The 22,453-nt window shown below is 39.2% G+C and overlaps 1 protein-coding gene across 1 annotated transcript in view; it reads right to left on the bottom strand.

The window, feature by feature from the left end:
* The window catches only part of vps8 (VPS8 subunit of CORVET complex), an 893,492-nt gene that overhangs the window by 477,583 nt on the left and 393,456 nt on the right, over positions 1 to 22,453 (bottom strand). Inside the window, exons 20-23 of the mRNA XM_051931263.1 lie at positions 18,769 to 18,815; positions 14,769 to 14,991; positions 12,490 to 12,579; positions 2,510 to 2,561 (exon numbers count right to left, since the gene is read on the bottom strand). Of these exons, the coding sequence (XP_051787223.1) occupies positions 2,510 to 2,561; positions 12,490 to 12,579; positions 14,769 to 14,991; positions 18,769 to 18,815 (412 nt within the window). The remainder of the gene's footprint in view (positions 1 to 2,509; positions 2,562 to 12,489; positions 12,580 to 14,768; positions 14,992 to 18,768; positions 18,816 to 22,453) is intronic.

Below are 22,453 nucleotides of genomic sequence, written 5' to 3'. Positions count from 1 at the left end.
TGTGTGTGTGTGTGTGTTTGTGTGTCTACTTAGGTACCTATTTAATGAGCTTCTGTAAAAGCTCCAGTTTCATTTTTTAAAGCCTTGGGGCAATTTTTTTACAAACTGACATAAGAAAAGTCAAATTTAAAAGTAACAGGTATGTTAGAAGCACTGGAAAAATAAGTTTAAATTCACCCTATAAATATGGATTTTTCTCCAAATCTTTGTAATAAAAAAAACATATTCCAGATATATTATTTACTGCATTATAATAAGGCAATTCTATGCTTATGCATTCAACAAAAAGAAATTTAAATTAATGCCTTCCTGGTTTCCAAGCTAGTGTCCTAACTTGTTATACTACAGTACAGCATATGCCATCACTAAACACTGTGACTTCTACAGGTATGTATGATCTCTCTATGTATGCTGTAAGAAATGTAAAGAAAATAAGTTAGGATAACATATATATATATATATATAGATTCAAGATTTATTTTCTTGCGCCCTGTGTTGGCTGGGATTGGCTCCAGCAGACCCCGTGACCCTGTAGTTAGGATATACATTAGACATTAGAGTTCGCGGATTTTTCCTTAGAACCTATCTAATAATTGTTAGCGGAAACCGCAAATATCCTCCACAATTTTTATGGCTTTTATCGTGGCAATACTGCACTGTAGAGAGACCAGGAAGCAACTGTAGAGGAAAACGCGGCTTGGGATGGTGAAAGTAGCCAATAGAATTTGAAACTGCAACTTCCAGCAGTGGCTCTGATTGATCTTCTGCTGAGGGTGCTCGGACTGTTGGTATCAAAGGATGTCAGATGTCAAAAAAAAAAAAAAAAAAAGTTTTTGTAATTTGTGTTGCAAGTTCCTGTCTGTCTGCCTTCTGTTGGGTTACCTGTACTTGTTCATTTTGTCCTGGATCGTTTTGTGCGTCTGGATTGTCTGCCATCTGCCTGTGTACATGAGGACTGTAAGTGGATTCATAGCCATCCTGCGAAGAAAGGAGCGCTCCGGAATCCGTCTTCACCATTTCAGGAACTAGTGGTAGGACTATCTTTACATTCCCATTCAATGGGCGGATCTCTGGACTATCTATTTTCATCATTATATTTCATCCATTGCCTTTTTCATGAACGTTTTTCATGATTTACTGTGTATGTTTGTTTGCGCTTTGTTGTATTTAATGTGTAATCACCGTAAGGGGAACAGGGGAGGTATCATTGTTTTCATTTATTTCATTTGTTTTCATTACATTCTTTATTTGCTGTTTGATTACCGGTTTGCTTTGTTTTTGTCTCCGTTTGTGAGTGCGTGTGGGTCAGGCCAAGGCTGGGTGCGTCCCTGGAATCTCCACCATAAAAATAAATAAATCGCCGTCTTCTAGACGGTGTGAATCTTAGCGGCACCGGACCGCTACAGCGTTATTCATTTCTCCTGGCTGCTGATTGAATGTGATGCATCCCCAGCTGATTGTTCTTGTGTTTTCCGTTTTGTTCTTCTTAACCCTTAAACCACCACAACCGACTTTAGTCATTTCCCAGTGCCATTTGTGAGCACGCAGGAGCTGATCAGTCAGTGGTGTACATTCGTTGAGCAGCCAGCTCATGACCACTGCCAACCCCTTGTGAGCACCCCTAGAAGACACAGACGCTCCTCAAAAAACTCCTCTTAAAAAACGCTAATAAACTACTTTCACATTGCTCCCTTACTTGCGGCTGCTCTGTCAAGTGATATGCTTCTCGCGCTACGCTTACTTAAAAGCATGAACAGCACCTGTCCTTTTTGAATGATTGCTTTGACGTTTACTTAAAGTGCAGCAAAAAAGTATTTGGCGTCCAGCGATGCATTAACCCCCAAGTATGTGGCAGTTTAAGAGCTAAAGCCCCAAGATGCCGCCAAAAGGCCCTGCACCTTATAAGGCTTCTGACAATGAAAATGCGCTTGCATGAATTACAGTACAAATAGCGGTAACATCTGTATTTTACATTCTAGTTCTGCGGGAGACACGGCAGTACAGTACTGTGCATTATACGGGTTTACCTTTACATTCTTTTTTTTTAGGTAATGTATTAAGCTGAGTTTGAAATTAAATGAAAGTGTTTTGGGGGCATATTTAGGGTTTAAACTATAAAAATAGGCATTTTTTTTTTTGACCACATTGAAAATTTGCGGTTTTTCACAATTCGCAGGTGCTCTAGGAATGTAACCCCCGCGAATTCTGGGGGTGTACTGTAGCAGGTAGGATAATGGATGGATGTTCTTGATTTGAGGCAACACAAGCACCTGACAGATCTTAACTATTTAAACTGGCTATAGAAAAGGTGAGAGAGTCCTTCATAATCCTGGCTCAGCCAAGAAAACAAAGCTTTGCAGCACGGTGTGCTCCTTTTTAAAGCCATTTCCATACTAGGCAGCAATGCACATACAGTATGTAAAAATTAAGCCATTAAATATAAAAATAAATTAACTTTAAAAAATTTTTTTCTTCAACAAATAAAATTAGGATATAAAAAGTATGCTACCTGAAAGAGATTTCCCAGCACGCAGTGGAGGACCAATCATCTGGAACAATTTCTGCAAAAAAATAAATAAATAAATAAACTATAAACAAATAAGTATTTGCTGCTTGTACTGCTAATGTATTAATGTACAGTGTATTATTTAAGAACTGTGCACTTTTTATACAAATTTCACTTCAGCATAAATGCACACACATTGACTGGCTACAATAAAAAAAGAATTAAAATAAGTGATCAACAACAGAGACACAACAACATGATGATAGTTTTGACATGCACTATTCGCATGACAGGCACCCAAGAACCAACAGCTTTGTTTTATCAGAGCTAATGCTAACCAACAGATGTACTCCAATAAAGTTTCAGAGTAACCTCACAAAGCAATTATATGTAGCCAGGGTGAACTGCAACTGCCACAGCAACAGGGGAGAACACTCAAGACATTTCAGGGTTTGCATTACACACTGTAAAATGCATTGCAAAAAAGAGCTCACTTAATTAACATAATTTCAAAGTACAAAACACAGTAGTAAATAAGGCTTTGTTATTTCTTTTCTTGGTGAAACATTCTGAAGAAGGTGCTTCCCTTATGTGAAAGGTGCCTCATATTTGTCTTGCTATAAAGTTTGGTTTGAGACGCTCACATACACACAAAACACAGAAAATTAACCTGTCTGAAAAATATTTGTATTTTACCACTTGAATAATTCTGTAATATACTTTGCATATGTAATACAATAGTCATTAATATTGAATTTGAGAAGTACGGGATAAAATACTCTTAGCTCCTTAATACTGTACAGGGCTCTTTAACACTAGAATTACCAGAGCCTACGAAAAAACTCGTAAATCCGTCCCACCTTAAATCGCGTCTTAAAGCCGTTTGCACATCTCAGCCAGAGTCTTTTGTCATCTAAATGTGATGATAAACAAAAGCTACTAGCAGCCAGCTATTCCATCCCCCCACCGACTTAGAATGAACTCCTAGCTCATGCCTTGCCTTGATTTGATTACCTGGAATTGAAGTGGAGTTTTAGAGTGGAAATAATTCTAGCGTTATTAGGAATACATGCATTTCATGTGTGTTCCATTTCTATAGTAGGCTGTGCAAACACATTTTTAAAACAGAAACGTTTTTCATATTCTAATAGTAAATGACAAAATGTAGGCATAAACTATATAACGTATGAAGCCTGAAGTCCATATATCAAAGAAACACTTTCACAAAAGGTACAAATATAGAGAACACGTGCGCTTTTCTTCAAAAATATAACTGCACAAAAAAAAAAGCCGCGTTAGCATGCCACATTGACACTCTTACTACTACTGCCGCGGTGGCGTAATGGTAATAATAATAACATGTAAATATTGAACATGCCATGTAAATATAAAGATGCAATTGGAACAGTAAGCTGCTACGTCCTCATCATGTTCCTGGTAATACATTTAATTTTTTTTATTTCCGACATCATTACCATAATTAAATGAAGGTAAATGCAGTTTTACCTATAGCAATTTAATGCGACAAATATTATATTATACAACCACTTTTTCTATCTTTTTAGGTGAAGATCACTCTTTTTACATTGCACGTATTCTAGGTAATGCACATATAATCATGAAAAAAATTCCAGTTTTCAACACTCCTGACTTTTACTGTTATTTACCAATGGTGCATTAGTCCTTCTCCTGCCGTTCACTTTGGAGGCACCCCTTCTGAGACGTTAACCCTGTCTTGTATTTTACTTTATTATTTTAATTACAAACCCAGCCACACGGGATGCGCAAACCAGCGTGTTTCTTCGTGCCAATCCCAAGCCCGGACAAATGGGAAGGGTTACATGAGGAAGGGTATCTGGTGTAAAATTTTGCCAGATCAATATGCGGACAACAATACAGATTTCCATACCAGATCGGTCAAGGCCCAGATTAACAACGGCCACAACCAAAACTGTTAGCCAACAAGGTGCTGGCATAAATTGGGCTACTGTTGGCCGAAGAAGGAGAAGAGGAGGGGGAAGGCATGTCCGGAGGCAGTAGGAGAGGAAATAAGCCGAGAGAGCTGAAGTGAGGGTAGGAACTTTGAATGTCGGCATTATGATTGGTAAGGGAAAAGAGTTAGCTGATGTGATGGAGAGAAGGAAGGTTGATATATTGCGTGTGCACAGGACTAAGTGGAAGGGGAGTAAGGCCAGGAGGATCGGAGGTGGGTTCAAATTGTTCCATCATGGTGTGGAAGGGAGAAGAAATGGGGAAGGGGTTATTCTAAAGAAACAGTATATCAAGAGTGTTTTGGAGGTGAAAAATAAGTGTCAGACGGAGAGATGATTATGAAGCTGGAAACTGAAGGTGTGAAGATAAATGTTTTTAGTGCATATGCCCCGCAAGTTGGGAGTGCAATGGATGAGAAAGATGATTTCTGGAGCAAGTTGGATGAAGTGGTGGAGCCTTGCTCGGCAACCCCCCTGGCCTGCGCTACACACCAGCCACTTTGCGTCTCTGCCTCTCACTTTGTGAAGAGTGGGACAGAACACACCCCAAGGAGATGCGATCACTCCTCTGAAACCCCCTCTTAAACGGTGATACAATGGGAAAAAAATAGGATTTTTTTAATCTCCTTTTTGCTTGATCAGCTTCTGGCTTGCTGCTGCCATGCCACGTGATCTGCATCTCGTGCATCGAACATTTAAAAGCCTATACAGCAGTTGTACTACTCTTTGTCTTTTATTTCCAGCCCCGGGTGTGGTTAAATCTCTTGGTACAAAGTCTCGTCTCGCAGGACGTGAGTACTTGAAATTTCTTAGTTTATAATTTAAAAACGGAATAAGAATCTGAAAATCTAACAACATCAAATTAAAGTTTGATAAATTCTGAAAAGAATGATACCAAAATTCATATGTAGGTTTTAAAATAAGCCCGATTTCAAGCATGACAAAAAACGTGACGTAAAATCGTTGCACTTTTAGGCTTAGGATCTATTATATATATATACTAGTCATTTAGCCTGTTACAATAACGGGCGCTAGAACAGTAGTGCATAAACATTAGTAGGAACAGTCTATATTAAATGGCAAGGGACTTTGACCTCATTCTTTTTGTTGGTCGTATTTTTCTTTCTTTCAGCCTTTCTTTTGTTGATGTTTACTTGCTGAGCTGACCCTTCTTCGTGGGTTGCCGCCGTGTATTGTGTGTCTTTAATTTTCTGTGACAGTAATACTGTCTTGTACAGCTCTATTCAATAAGGGCGCGCACAAAAAGGCGAGCTTCAAAAGGGCGACCTCAATTTGATCGCGGCAAATAAAGGCGTTCGTAGTTAATTTAGTTCAAATGGCTCTGGAATATGTGAAGAGCAACAAAAGTGCAGATCTTTATTTACGCACGCCTTTATTCGCTGCGCCCTTTATTCACTTGTACATCCGTAATATACCTTTAATTTTCTCTGGCGGTAATACAGGCGTGCGCGTCGGTAATATGCCTTTAATCTCCTCTGACAGTAATACTGGCTTGTATGTGGCTGTAATATGCATCACTGTATTGTGTACCTTTAATTTCCTCTCGCAGTAATACTGGTTTGCATTTCCGTAAAACGCCTCAAACTTTCTCTGACAGTAATATCGCGCATCGCACCGTGCCCCGCGCATGCGCACTTCACCAGAAGACACCCACACACGGACACCTGGACGCACATAGGGATTTTATATATATATAGATATTAGTGTGACAGATAGGGGCGCTGTCGTCTCCTTGAACCCTCAGACCACATGCCAGACACCAGATAAAAGTCCAAGAATTTAATTTAATAATTCTAATAATGTGCACAAAGCACCTCCACCTCCACAATCCTCAATATTGACAATAAATCAACAATAATCAATACAATAATAACAATCCTCCACTCCCAGACACTTCGTCACTCTTCCTCCCAACTCAGCTCACCTTGCTGGGTTTTCCCCAGAGTCCTTGACCCGGAAGTGCTTCTTTCTCTCTATCCACGTGATTTCATAACACTTCCGGGTCAGGTGAAAACTCCTTCTTTTTCATCCCGGAAGTACTTCGTTAATTCCATTCCCGTGACTAGAAAGTACTTCCAGGATATAATAAAAATCCTTGTGCCTTCCTGCAGCATCCCTTGGAGGCATCATGGACAGTGGAGTTTTACATCAGAGCCCTGCTGGAACTCGGGGCACCTCCATGTTGCAAGAAAGGCTCCACCTGTCGGCATGGGGGTATTGGCCGGGACGAACTGCTGGCCATATACCACAGTACTCCCCCCTCAGCGAAGTACCATGGGGTGTAGCGTCCAGCCCCGCGAGGGTCCTCTTCCTCCAGGAGGGATTTGCTGTGGCTGTTCCGTGACTCCATCTTGTAAAATAATTATAGGAGAACCATGGGGAGACATTGTACAAAGGCTTCCCTTCCTCCCTGGCTCTCCTGGGACAATTTCGCCACATATAGCCCGGCTGGCGGCATTCATAGCACAGCCGCCGTCCTCCTGGTATTCTCCCTCTGTGAGACTGGAAACAGCTTGGAAATTTTTAGCTCCGCCCCTTTATCTGCTGTGCAGGGTTCCACAGCCGCACCTGAGCTCTCAGCTCCCTTCACTATTTTATCAGGAGACCCCCGTTTCTCTTTTGGGATCTCCTTTTTAATCTGGGGCTTGTCCACAGTCTGGGTCTCTCTTTGTGTAGGAGAGAGCTCCTTTACTGTTTGTATCCCTTTCAATTTATAGATGACCGGTGGTGGCTTCTTCAAAACCGCATCGCTCCGGAAGACAGCACTATTCAGCTGCTCTGGTTCAATCGATCCTTCCCCCGCACACTCGGTCATCATTCCCAACTCTCTTGTTGGGCTCGCGGTGACCTGGCACCCGCTACTAATTAACCGCGGGCCTGTTTCACTCTGCCTCCCTCTATTCTGTACGGTACCGGTAACCCTTACCTGTACCACCGAATCGATCAATACGGGAGACTCCCGACCCAACCGCTGTAGGTACTCTTCTACCTTTCTTAAAGGCGCTTCGGCCGTTGCTCCAAGTTCCTCAATAATCTTCTTGATTGCAGTCACCATCTGAAAGAAACTACGTACGTTTACATTATTTAAATCGGCCGGAGGTGGGCTCGAGCCATCATCAGCCCTACCACCCAGCCAGGAGCCAATGAGCACGTCCGCTTCAGGAACGTGCTCGTTTGGGTTACGCAAAGTCTTCTGGGAGTTGTAGTTCTCTTTGGAGGCCCGCGGTGCCACCTCTGGCTAACTGCGATCCGCCTATAACAATTTATCCGCGGACCGATCAGTCATTTCCCGGACCTCCTTACCTTTTCATGGGGTGAGCGATGCTTCGCTCGCCTCCCCCTTCCCCTTCGGAAAGACCAAGTCCATTGCTTCTTGGTCGAAGTAGAAAGCAGTGGGACATGGACCTTCTCCTTCCCAGAATCCCTCGGGGTAGGTCACATGTCCCTCGCTGGCACCCAACATGTGGAAGTCCTTCTGGCTTGTCTACTTGAATGAGAGCGCCCCATCACCTTTGGGTTTTTCTTCTGCATCCCGCAGAGCCTCTGGATTGACTTCTCTGAGGTATGTGCACGGGACAAAATGTGTTATTTTAAAGATGTTATCGATTACATCCCCAGCACATACCTCGTGGTAGTCGTCTTCCTTCGAAGGTCTTTCCCGATCCGTGTAGTCGCTCCGTAGCTCCTCTTGAGCGTCAGCCATGACGAGCATGGGATCTCCGCTTGGACTGCAGCTCTGCTTATTCTTCTTCTTTCCCATGACGGACTTGGTAATCATGGGTGTTGGCGATTTTTCTCTGCATGTCATAACACTGTCTTTTGGAGTTTCTTTCCACAGAAATTTTTTCCAGGTCCTGTGCCAAACTGACAGCCAGAGAATCCTGCCGAGCTACACCGCAGTATTATATATATATATTATATATACAGTACTGTGCAAAAGTTTTAGGCAGGTGTGAAAAAATGCTGTAAACAAAGAATGCTTTCAGAAATATAAATAATGATTATTTATTGTTATCAATTTACAAAATGCAAAGTGAGTGAACAAAAGAAAAATCTAAATCAAATCAATATTTGGTGTTACTACCTTTTGCCTTCAAACCAGCATCAATTCTTATAAGTACACTTACACAAAGTCAGGGATTTTGTAGGATTATAGTCAGGTGTATGATCAACCAATTATACCAAACAGGTGCTAATGATCATCAATGTCACACGTAGGTTGAAACACAGTCATTAACTGAAACAGAAACAGTTGTGTAGAAGGCTTAAAACTGGGTGAGGAACAGCCAAACTCTGCTACCAAGGTGAGGTTGTGGAAGACAGTGTTTCATATCCTGGCAAGATTGAGCACAGCAACAAGACACAGGGTAGTTATACTGCATCAGCAAGGTCTCTCCCAGACAAAGATTTCAAAGCAGACTGGGGTTTCAAGATGTGCTGTTCAAGCTCTTTTGAAGAAGCACAAAGAAACGGGCAACGCTGAGGATCGTAGACGCAGTGGTCGGCCAAGGAAACTTAGTGCAGCAGATGAAAGATGCATCAAGAATATTACCCTTCGAAATTGGAAGATGTCCAGCAGTGCCATCAGCTCAGAACTGGCAGAAACCAGTGGGACCCAGGTACACCCATCTACTGTCCGGAGAAGTCTGGCCAGAAGAGTTGCAGCCAAAAAGCCATACCTCAGACGTGGAAACAAGGCCAAGCGACTCAAGTATGCACGAAAACATAGGAACTGGGGTGCAGAAAAATGGCTGCAGGTGCTCTGGACTGATGAGTCAAAATTTGAAATATCTGGCTGTAGCAGAAGGCAGTTTGTTCGTCAAAGGGCTGGAGAACGGTACAATAATGAGTGTCTGCAGGCAACAGTGAAGCATGGTGGAGGTTCCTTGAACGTTTGGGGCTGCATTTCTGCAAATGGAGTTGGAGATTTGGTCAGGATTAATGGTGTTCTCAATGCTGAGAAATACAGGCAGATACTTATCCATCATGCAATACCATGAGGGAGGCGTATGATTGGCCCCAAATTTATTCTGCAGCAGGACAACAACCCCAAACATACAGCCAAAGTCATTAAGAACTATCTTCAGCGTAAAGAAGAACAAGAAGTCCTGGAAGTGATGGTATGGCCCCCACAGAGCCCTGATCTCAACATCATCGAGAGTGTCTGGGATTACATGAAGAGACAGAAGGATGTGAGGAAGCTTACATCCACAGAAGTTCTGTGGTTAGTTCAAGATGTTTGGAACAACCTACCAGCCGAGTTCCTTCAAAAACTGTGTGCAAGTGTACCCAGAAGAATTGATGCTGTTTTGGTCACACCAAATATTGATTTGATTTAGATTTCTCTTTTGTTCATTCACTGCATTTCGTTGATTGATGAAAATAAATGATTAACACTTCCATTTTTTGAAAGCATTCTTTGTTTACAGCATTTTTTCACACCTGCCTAAAACTTTTGCACAGTAATGTATATATAAATAAATATATAAATAAATAAATATAATATATAGGGTGGTCCAGATCTAACTATGCAACTTTTAATGCAATGCAATAATTGCATAGTTAGATCTGGACCAGCCTGTATACATACACACACACACACATGCACACACACACAGTACAACCACGAAATTCACGAGGGTTACGTTCCTAGAGCACCCACAAATTGTGAAAAACCACGTATTATGGATGTGGTTAAAAAATGCCTATTTTTATAGTTTAAACCCTAAATATGACCCTAATTTCAACCTCAGCTTAATACATTACCTAAAAAAAAAAGAATGTAAAGGTAAACCCGTATACTGTACAGTACTGTACTGATATGTCACCCGCAGTACTAGAATGTAAAATACCAATGTTACCGCTATATGTGCTGCAACTCATGCAAGCACGTTTTCATTGCCAGAAGCCTTGGTGCACGGCGTTTCTATGGCATCTTGAGGCTTAAACCCTTAAACTGCCACATACTTGGGGGTTAATGCATCCCTGGACACCAAATACTTTTTTGCTGCACTTTTTAAGTAAACGTCACAATTCACAAAGAAAAAGTGAAATTTTAATGGAACACATTTTTTTTCATGCAAAGAGCATCACAATTACCGCAATACTGATCATTTTACACACTGCTAATGAACTGCTACGGCGTGCTGGTAAATTGCACTGGGAACTGACAATAGTCGGTTGCGGCGTTCAATGAATGTATGTCGCAGAATATACTCGGCTCCTATGTGCTGGCAAATGGCACTGGGAAATGACTATAGCTGATTGTGGCGGTTTAAGAATTAAGAAGAACAAAACGGAAAGCACGAGAACACTCAACTGGAGATGCGTCACAGGGCAGCAGTCGATCAGCAGCAAGGAGAAATGAATAACGCTGTAGCGTTCCGGTGCCACTAAGATTCACACCGTCAAGAAGACGGTGATTTGTTTATTTTTATGGTGAAGATTCCGGGGACGCAGCCAGCCTTGACCCGACCGGCACACACTCACAAACAGAGACAAAAACAAAGCAAACCGGTAATCAAACAGCAAATAAAGAATGTAATGAAAACAACAATACCACCCCTGTTCCCCTTACGGCGATTATACATTAAATACAACAAAGCACCAACAAAACACACACAGTAAAGTCCATGAAAAATGGCAACGGATGAAATGTAATGATGAAAATAGATCGTCCAGAGATCCACACGTTGAATGGGAATATAAAGATAGTCCTACCGGTAGTTCTTGAAATGGTGAAGATGGGTGGACGGGTTCAGGAGCGCTCCTTTCTTCGCAGGATGGCAACGAATTCACTTACAGTCCTCATATACACAGGCAAACGGCAGACAATCCAGACCCCAATCACAAAACGAACCAGGACAAAACGAATAAGTACAGGTAACCCAACAGAAGGCAGGCAGAGAGACAGGAACTTGAAACACAAATTACAAAAACTTTTTTTTTCTTTTGGTCACCTGCCCCCTTTTTAAAAGCCGCGCTAACATCCTTTGACCCCAACAGCCCCTGCACCCTCAGCAGAAGACCAATCAGAGCCACTGCAGGAACTGCTGGGAGTTAAAGTTTCCAATTCTAGGAGAGTACAACACTCTTGGATTGGCTACTTTCATCATCCCAAGCCATGTTTTCCTCTACGGTTGCTTCCTGTTCTCTCTGCAGTGCAGTATTGCCATAAAAAATTGCGGAGGATATTTGCGGATTCTGCTAACAATTATTAGTTAGGTTCTTAGGACAAATCCGCGAATGACTGAGGCCGCGAACCCCGAACCACATCTTTGCGGGGTTCTACTGTGTATACATATACATACACTTGTAGCAAGAAAGCTCAGCAGTTATACAATGGAGATTTGTCTTTCCAGCAGTTTTATAAAAATAACCTGAAGTAATATAATTGCTCTCTCTTTATTATGAATGAGTGAAAAGAGCCTCCTTAAAACCAGCTGGCACAAAACAATTACAAGACAGTGAAGCACTATACAGCAAATGTCATAGGACGAAGAGACCTTTATAAAACAACACTTAACTTTATACCCCAATGGCAAAAAAATCCATTGACAGACCACATTAGACTTTTACCCAAATGGACAATTATGCAGAACATCAGTGATAACCTTAGCAGTTAGAACAGTCACAATAAACAGCTAGTCACTTAATGTATACTGTAGTATGTAACATTCGTTCTAACTTTCTGGTTGCTTCTTCTCAAAATAATATACAGTATTAGTGTCTACAGTTACCCTGGCAGACACATACTGCTTAAGAAAAGATAAACTTAAAAAACATGCACAGTGGTACTACAGCCTTAAAATTAGTTTAGACAGGTGAAGGGGTGTCATGTTTAAACCGAACCATAAAAAAAAATGGAAAAATGAAAACAATTATATGTCATTGTTGAGAAATTAAAAAGATGTGCTAAAAAAGATATCTGGCAATGGAAAAGAAGTGTTTTAGTGCCTCCTAGTACCATACCTCCATAGGAGTAAGGTAATCATTCATCCCGCTGTTGTATACATAAATCATTGCATCATAAAGATGATGTTCCCAACACAGCTGAACAACCTGCAAGTGAAAACCACATTTTTGTATAAGTAATGATATGAACATGCTTCATAAAAACACACCTATGTTGCTAAACTGTAGCAAGCAGACACACTTTTAACTGATGGTAACTGGAGACAACTTTTTTTGAAATATCAGTTAAAAAGCAGATTAGTTATAACTTTACCATGCATTACATATTATACTAAAATATATACTCAAATTTAAAAATGTGTATATAGCAAAACTGTTTTTTACTTTCTAAAACACCCATATGCGCCAATTACCATACAAATACTTGCCATTACCACATCAACATAAAGTTGACTTTCAATAGAAAAAAGGGAATAAAAACCATCTACTAAAATCAATTACAAAAACTAAAATTTCTATGCTACAGTGTCAAACTTTTCTTTATGAAAAGAAAATCAGTTAAGAACAATTGCCAAATAGACAAAACAGTGACACCCACAGGCTCAGGTAAAATCACAAATCGAAAAGAAATATCTTTTAATGTTGCCTTTACTCTGATGTAAGAATGAAATATCTTTATGGAAAACATGTAGTCCGTTTAATTTTCATTTAAAAATAAGCATTGCAAAATTTTGTTTCTTTCCTGCATTATCTTTGAAAACAAAATAGACATCAGTTTACCCTCCAGGCCAATGACTTCAAGGATCGGCTGTTTTACAAACATAAAAGCTATGGTACTAAAATCTGGTAGAAAGAGACTAAAGGAAGGGATAGTTTAATGCTCAACATTTTCACATGATTTTAGTATTAACCACTGAGCATACTGGATCCTGCATTTACTGCTTCACATACACAGCAGCCATGATGTAAAATCCACCTCTATGCAACATTACGGAAGTATAGTTTTAAGCAGTGACATATTATTATGAATAATTACATATTTTTTTCATCAATTTTTCATTTGGCACACAAAACTTTTTTTTATAATCATTAATGCCCCATTTTTTCGTAAAAATAATTAATACAAAACACACTAAACCTTATTTTTGTCTATGAAACTATCCTACTGTTAATCAATTTGGACTCATGTTATTTTATTCAGAAGTATTAATGTGGGAAGATGTGTACAACATCAATGCATTAAAATGCTAAGTTTTTTTTCTATAATACACTTTACTGCATTTTTGCATAACAAAACATCAAAACCAATGATGAATTGTGGTTATTACAATGTACAGTTATTTTTCTTTCTTTGATATAGTGAATACTTTCCTCTTCCCATAAAATAAAATTTTAACAGAGAAAAAGGCTATAAATGTAAAACTATTGGTTCAAAAAAGTAAATTAATTATTTTAAAAATACCTTTCTTTAATCTAATAAATATAGTACATTTTTTAGTCATTGGAAAACACAAGGATGTACAGAATTCTTCCAAATGAACACAAGAAGGTACCCAACTACGATTAAAGTCAGCATATTAACATAATTAGAGATGTAGAAGAGCTTCAGAACGTTTAGGTAATTACAGAAACTACATGTCTAGTAGATGTGAATAGCGGACAAAACCAGGACCAGGGAGCAAAGAAGTGATGGTACATTTGATATGTGATTTTGGGTAGTTTATACAGAGTGTAGAATTAGTATAAAGTGCACAATTCTAGCTACATTAGTCCATATTTTGTACAATATAAGAACAATATAATATTCAAAAAATAACTCTGCATTGAATGTCTACAACTAGCATATTACGACCTTCCTCCAACCATTGGTTTCAGCCAAACCAAGGCTGAGATCATTTTGTCTTTGAAATGATTTAGAGGTTACTTGTTTGGCTATAGTTATATCACTTATTACTAACAACTCTTTAGTAGTTAAAGAGATAGTTCAGACAAAGAAAATGCTTGACATGTCAATGGTTGAAAAATAAGTATATATTACATGGAATAAAATATCTGACTAGTAGTCAGTAATAATATATGTTTTTCTAAGGCAGATACTATTTAAATTGAAAAACAAACACATTTTCCTAGCTAGTGGTTTACAAAAGTTCCAATAAATAGCTATAGTGTTGCACCTTCCTGCATGTAAATTATTAAGGGACTAATGAGCAACACGGATCTTAAGTGTCAAGTAATTCACACAAAATTATTATAGTATATACGGATTAAAAATGTAGGGTGATACATAAAAATTTCATAATTAGGCTATTCATTACATATTAATTGAACAAGCTCACCCATTGAATATCAAGGCTAGTAATGTCCATGTGTACAATACAAGACTCAATGCTGTCCATCATGCCATTGTCCTGAAAATGGATAAGAAGATCCTTCATAACATGTGGAGTAAGGCCAACTAGCCGATCACTGAGGATGTACTGCTCCAAACACTCAAGGAAGACACCCTTTGCAACAGAATTTTCCCCCATCTTCGAATATATTTGGCTGAAAAGTAAATCACTAAAAAAAAAAAAAAAAAAAAAAAAAAAGGTTCACAAATTAAGATAATAGTGTCTTTGGATCAAGATTCCTATAGCTTCTTTCAAATATAAAACAATTAGCCATTACAAACCACTACTGACTGCTACATTCCTTATCTATTAAAATTTTTTAAATTACTTTGGCCAACTGTCAAAATCATCCATCCATTATCCAACCTGCTATATCCTAACTACAGGGTCACGGGGGTCTGCTGGAGCCAATCCCAGCCAACACAGGCAGCAAGGCAGGAAACAAACCCCGGGCAGGGCGCCAGCCCACCACAGGGCACACACACACACACACACCAAGCACAATTTAGAATCACCAATGCACCTAACCTGCATGTTTTTTGGACTGTGGGAGGAAACCCACGCAGACATGGGGAGAACATGCAAACTCCATGCAGGGAGGACCCGGGAAGCGAACCCGGGTCTTCTAACTGCAAGGCAGCAGCGCTACCCACTGCACCACCGTGTTGCCCCTGTCAAAATCATTTAAACACATTTTAGCTTAATGTCACAGTTTCACTTCATTCTGACTAAAATAAAACTTAACATTCCCAAACTCACTTAGTAAAATTCAGGTTATAAGGAGGATGAAGGAGGAGCAGCCTGCTTCATCAGCAAAGAGAACAAGATAGGAGTTAGTGGAACAATATATGGGTGGCTGCCCCAAAACTTTACAATGTCTTCGCCTCATCTTTATCACAACATACATATACATACATATACAAATAATGTATGTAAATATACACACACATACATATATACACACACACACACATACACATATATACATACTGTATACAGTATATGTATATGTGTATATATATATGAATGTGGATGATACGCTCCATATGTTTATTGCAGTATTTTAAACAGCTACTATAATCAAGTTGGGAAGGAGTGAAAGCAGTGTTTCAGCAAAGGGACAGGAAAGACTTTCCCAACTATTAAAAATAAATAAACACGTCTGTTTACACTAACATCACATGTTCAGTACAGCTAGGAGCATTTCTACTCCAAAAATATTGGCATTAAAGCCAGACAAAGTAAATATACAGTACGTGTCTTCCTGAGTATAGAACCATCACCCCTTAGCTTTTTTCAAGTTTGACATGCATCACTGCATGTTTGTTATGATCCATTTTCTTAAGCAGATACAACTTGTACTCTTTCTTAGTTGTTATTTACTGAAAGGGCAGTTGCAATTAATTATATTTAGAATTAATTTTGACCACTTTGCAGGTAACAATTTTCATTCTGACATTAAAGAATCTTTTCCTGTTGATTAGCATTTAAAAAGCCATATTAAATCCAGTGTGATTCTGTGTTGAATGACAATAATATGTGAAAGCATCCAAGGTGGTTGATATATTTTATAGGCACTGTAAAGCATTTCTTTAAATTAAAAAAAAATAAAAAATAAAAAAAGGAGAAGATCAATGGCAAAAGTAACTCAACTCCCATTTATCACTCCGCAAACTAAATGGGGGTTTAACAATCTACCATTGGTATTTCTGTTGCTGAATAAGATACCAACCAAGGCACTGTTATTCATGACTACTGTACCTAACTATAGTAACATGCAAATATTAAAACTTGCTGCAAGTGTTGTATGTCTAACTAAAGAGGTACACAATATTTAACAAACAATTTTGGATACACTAAAAGAATAAACAGTCTAGTAAACCATGTAAATGTAACTAACTTACAAGGATGGATGGATGGATAGATCTCTTTCAGTCCTATATATTCAGATAAGTTGTATTCTCCTTAAACTTACTACTTACTAATATTATTAGTATTCTATAAGAGAACTACTATATTTTCTTAATTAATCTAATAAAGTAAAACAATTAGATTAATCTTTATTTACAATACCAGGAATTATTCAATAAGAATACAAACTTAATAAATTTAAAAATGATTTTCTATAATACAGACTACATGTTAGTAGAAATAATTTCAGTAAACCTATTTTCAGAAAGGATACCTGTAAAGCATATTAAGTAATCTCTCTGGTATACTACAATTTCCTTTTATCATGTTAATAGCAATATTAACCCAGCCACAGGGAATGCACAAACCAGTGTGTTTCTTCGTGCTGGTTTCAAGCCCGGATAAATGGGGAGGGTTACGTCACGAAGGGCATCCGGTGTAAAATTCTGCCAAATCAATATGCGGTCAACAATACAAATTTCCATACTGGATCGGTCGAGCCCCGGGTTAACAACGACCGCCACCAGCTATAAATTGAATCGTTTTCATTAATTAAAAAAAATATTATGCCTGTTCTTTTGGTTTAAAATGGGTTTCAAGGAGTACTTGTTCCAATGCAAGGGAAAAAAAATTATCATGCCAGAATATGTCCACTGTGAAGTGGCAATGGTTTCAATTTACAATAATGTGCCACCTGTGTTTCAGAAGCATGCATAACAAAAAGGAAACTGGAAGTAATACATTTTATAACAGATTCTTAGTACTATTTGATATACGTTGTTTTATGTGGGCTGTTGTAAGCAGAACAACCTTTCCATGTTTGGATTACTAGCATTTAACCTGGTCCACTAAGGGAGCTAATTCTCCCTGCTGGACAGAACATGACAAACTCCTCAAAATTCAAGAAGGACCTGGACCTGAGAAACGGCAAATACAATCCATAAAGGAGGGATGCACATAGACAACAGTTGAAATTTTCATAGTACACTATGGTCATTAATAAAGTGAAAACTTCATGGCAATACTATTGAAATCCTAGGAGATAGATCAATCTCATTCTAAGTAATAAACATGAAGAAGCCAAGATGTGCCAAGAAGCTAAAATCTAGTCATCACATGTAAGTTTTAACATGGAAGAGCATAAATTGACAGAAATTAATCATTAAAGAAGAACCTATAAGTGGTGGAAAGAAAATAATACCAGTCGTTTAAGTGCATGACCCATGGATTTCTAAACTGTTACCAATTTTTATAGTGCAGCCGTTAGACATGAAGCAACGTGACTGTTTATTACATACAAATGTATTGAACTTCTAAAATTTTTATTTTTATACTGTACTGAGGATTTGTTCTATTCTGTGTATTGTATTGTATTGACCCCCTTCCTTTGACACCCACTCTACGCCCAACCTACCTGGAAAGGGGTCTCTCTTTGAACTGCCTTTCCCAAGGTTTCTTCCATTTTTCCCTACAAGGTTTTTTTGGGAGTTTTTCCTTGTATTCTTAGAGACTCAAGGCTGGGGGCTGTCAAGAGGCAGGGCCTGTTAAAGCCCATTTCGGCACTTCTTGTGTGATTTTGGGCTATACAAAAATAAATTGTACTGTATTGTATTGTATTGTTTTGTAAATGAATATCATTCATCCATCTGTTTCATATAATTTCCAAAACGACTGTGTGGATTCCATAAGCCAGGTGCAAATAGTGGAAATGTATAGGTCCAAGCACTTTGTGCATGGCTAACCAACTTTTGCAAACTGAGAAAAGTTAAATGGAAAAACAAATAAAAAATAACAGGTTCCGATTATACTGCTTGATCAAGACTTTAAGGTAATTTAGACAAAAACCCAAGGATATGTATGTTGATTAAATTTTCAGGTCTCACTATCTATAATAATACCAAACATTAAGGTAAACAGTATTATCTACTATAAAAGTATTAAGAAACCAATGGAAACATTAGTGCTAGAAGGAAATTCACAAATCTATATTTAAATAAAAGACTGAATATTTGCCATTAGACAGATTGTCACTTACGTGCGTTGGAGAAGGAGACAGTAATCAACCATGATGGGCACTATATCCTGTGAAAACAGAAATAAAAAACAAAACCTGTTTAGAATATTATATTATGTAATCTTGGCAGCCTTTTAATATACTTATTTACCATCTTAGAATGCAGTATATTATCAAAAATATTGTAGGTATATGCTATTGCTAGTAGAATCAATACAATATGGAATTTTAAAAAGTCACCCAAAATCTAAACACTTACTAATATTAGTATTCTATAAGAGAACTACTATATTTTCTTAATTAATCTAATAAAGTAAAACAATTTGATTAATCTTTATTTACAATACCAGGAATTATTCAATAAGAATACAAACTTAATAAATTTAAAAATGATTTTCTATAATACAGACTACATGTTAGTAGAAATAATTTCAGTAAACCTATTTTCAGAAAGGATACCTGTAAAGCATATTAAGTAATCTCTCTGGTATACTAGAATTTCCTTTTATCATGTTAACAGCAATATTAACCCAGCCACAGGGAATGCACAAACCAATGTGTTTCTTCATGCTGGTTCCAAGCCCGGATAAATGGGGAGGGTTACGTCACGAAGGGCATCCGGTGTAAAATTCTGCCAAATCAATATGCGGTCAACAATACAAATTTCCATACTGGATCGGTCGAGCCCCGGGTTAACAACGACCGCCACCAGTACTGTTAGCAAACAGGGTGCTGGAGGTAATTGGGCTACTGTTGGCTGAAGAAGAAAAAGGAGAAGAAGAGGGGGGAGACGTGCCCGGAGGCAGGAGAGGAGAGGAGGAAAGTAAAGAGAGTGGAACTGAGGGTAGGAACTTTGAATGTTGGCAGTATGACTGGTAAGGGGACAGAGTTAGCAGATATGATGGAGAGAAGGCTGATATATTGTGCATGCAAGACACTAAATAGAAGAGGAGAAAGGTCAGGTGGATTGGAGGCGGATTCAAATTGTTCTATCATGGTGTGGATGGGAGGAGAAATGGGGTAGGAGTTATTCTGAAGGAACAGTATGTCAAGAATGTTTTGGAGGTGAAAAGAGTGTCAGACAGAGTAATGATTATGAAGCTGAGTACCCAAGGGACAAAAAGTGGTGATTGGAGCGGATTTCAATGGGCATGTTGGTGAAGGGAACAGCGGAGACAAGGAGGTGATGGGTAGGTATGGTGTCAAGGAGAGGAATGAAGAAGGTCAGAGGATAGTGGATTTTGCCAAAAGGATGGACATGGCTGTGGTGAATACATATTTTAAGAAGAGGGAGGAACATAGGGTTACGTACAAGAGTGGAGGAAGATGCACACAGGTAGATTACATCCTATGCAGAAGGGTTGATCTGAAGGAGATTGAAGCCTGCAAAGTGGTGGCAGGGGAAACTGTAGTTAAGCAGCATAGGATGGTGGTCTGTAGGATGACGTTGGAGATCAAGAAGAGGAAGAGAGTGAGGGCAGAGCCAAGAATCAAATGGTGGAAGTTGAAAAAGGAAGACTGTAAGGTTGAGTTTAGGGAGGAGGTGAGACATGCACTGGGTGGCAGTGAAGAGTTACCAGACAGCTGGGAAACTACAGCAGATATAGTAAGGGTGACAGCAAGAAGGGTGCTTGGCGAGACATCTGGAAAGAGGAAGGAGGAAAAGGAAACCTGGTGGTGGAATGAGGAAATACAGTAGAGTATACAGAGGAAGAGGATGGCAAAGAAGAAGTGGGATAGTCAGAGAGATGCAGAAAGTAGACAAGAGTACAAGGAGATATGGCGCAAGGTCAAGAGAGAGGTGGCGAAGGCTAAAGAAAAGACGTATGATGAGTTGTATGAGAGGTTGGACCCTGAGGAGGGAGAAAAGGACCTGTAATGATTGGCTAGACAGAGGGACCGAGCTGGGAAAGATGTGCAGCAGGTTAGGGTTACGAAGGATAAAGATGGAAACATACTCACAAGTGAGGAGAGTGTGTTGAGCAGATGGAAAGAGGACTTTGAGAGGCTGATGGATGAAGAAAATGAGAGAGAGAGAGAAGAGGTTGGATGATGCGGAGATAGTGAATCAGGAAGTGCAATGGATTAGCAAAAAGGAAGTAAAGACAGCTATGAAGAGGATGAAAAATGGAAAGGCCGTTGGTCCAGATGACATACCTATGGAGAGATGGGAGTTTTTAACCAGATTGTTTAATGGAATCTTGGAGAGTGAGAGGATGCCTGAGGAGTGGAGAAGAAGTGTACTGGTGCCAATATTTAAGAATACGGGGGATGTGCAGGACTGCAGTAACTACGGGGGAATAAAATTGATGAGTCACAGCATGAAGTTATGGGAAAGAGTAGCGGAAGCTAGGTTAAGAAGTTAGGTGATGATTAGTGAGCAGCAGTATGGTTTCATGCCAAGAAAGACCACCACAGATGGAATGTTTGCTCTGAGGATGTTGATGGAGAAATTTAGAGAAGGCCAGAGGGAGTTGCATTGCATCTCTGTGGACCTGGAGAAAGCATATGACAGGGTGCCTCAAGAGGAGCTGTGGTATTGTATGAGGAAGTCGGGCATGGCAGAGAAGTACGTAATAGTAATACAGGATATTTACGACAGAACTGTGATATCGGTGAGGTCTGCAGTAGGAGCGATGGATGCATTCAAGGTAGAGGTGGGATTACATCAGGGATCAGCTCTTTGCCCATTCTTATTTGCAATGGTGATGGACAGGTTGACAGATGAGATTAAACAGGAGTCCCCGTGGACTATGATGTTTGCTGATGACATTCTGATCTGTAGAGATAGTAGGGAGCTGGTTGAGGAGACCCTGGAGAGGTATAGATATGCTCTAGAGAGGAGAGGAATGAAGGTCAGTAGGAACAAGACAGAATACATGTGTGTAAATGAGAGGGAGGTCAGTGGAATGGTGAGGATGCAGGGAGTAGAGTTGGTGAAGGTAGATGAGTTTAAATACTTGGGATCAACAGTACAGAGTAATGGAGATTGTGGAAGACAAGTGAAAAAGATGGTGGAATGGGTGGAGAAGAGTGTCAGGAGTAATTTGTGACAGACGGGTATCAGCAAGAGTGAAAGGGAAGGTCTACAGAATGGTAGTGAGACCAGCTATGTTATATGGGTTGGAGACGGTGGCACTGACCAGAAAGCAGGAGACAGAGCTGGAGGTAGCAGAGTTAAAGATGCTAAAATTTGCAATGGGTGTGACAAGGAAGGATAGGATTAGAAATGAGTACATTAGAGGGTCAGCTCAAGTTGGATGGTTAGGAGACAAAGTCAGAGAGAGAGGACATGCAGGTGGTGGGTGTGACAGAGCAAGGACAGAAAGATATGGAAGAAGATGATCCGCTATGGCAACCCCTAACGGAAGCAGCCAAAAGAAGAAGAAGATGTTAACAGCAATATTGCATAGAGCAAAAAATAAACATTTGGCTATTCTCACAAAACAGTAAATGCACGATCAAAAAAATTACACAATGTGAAAAAACACCTTAATGGATTTTGTATACAAAAATATTAAGCCGTCAGCAATTACTATTAACAAAAGTGCAGTTTTTATGACACATTACATGTGTTAAACTTGGTTTTTCCAAGCTTTAAAAACATAACCAGCTTTAAAAACAACAAAAAAAAAAATTTGCCAAAAAAAATAAAAACTATTTTAGAAAATAAATATCAGTAAGGAATTTTTAATGCTTTTCTCCC

This window comes from Erpetoichthys calabaricus, chromosome 8 (assembly GCF_900747795.2).
Source record: "Erpetoichthys calabaricus chromosome 8, fErpCal1.3, whole genome shotgun sequence".
Taxonomy (NCBI): Eukaryota; Metazoa; Chordata; class Cladistia; order Polypteriformes; family Polypteridae; genus Erpetoichthys; species Erpetoichthys calabaricus.
The sequence above is the reverse complement of the archived record's forward strand: the minus strand, read 5'-3'. Positions and strand labels throughout refer to the sequence as shown.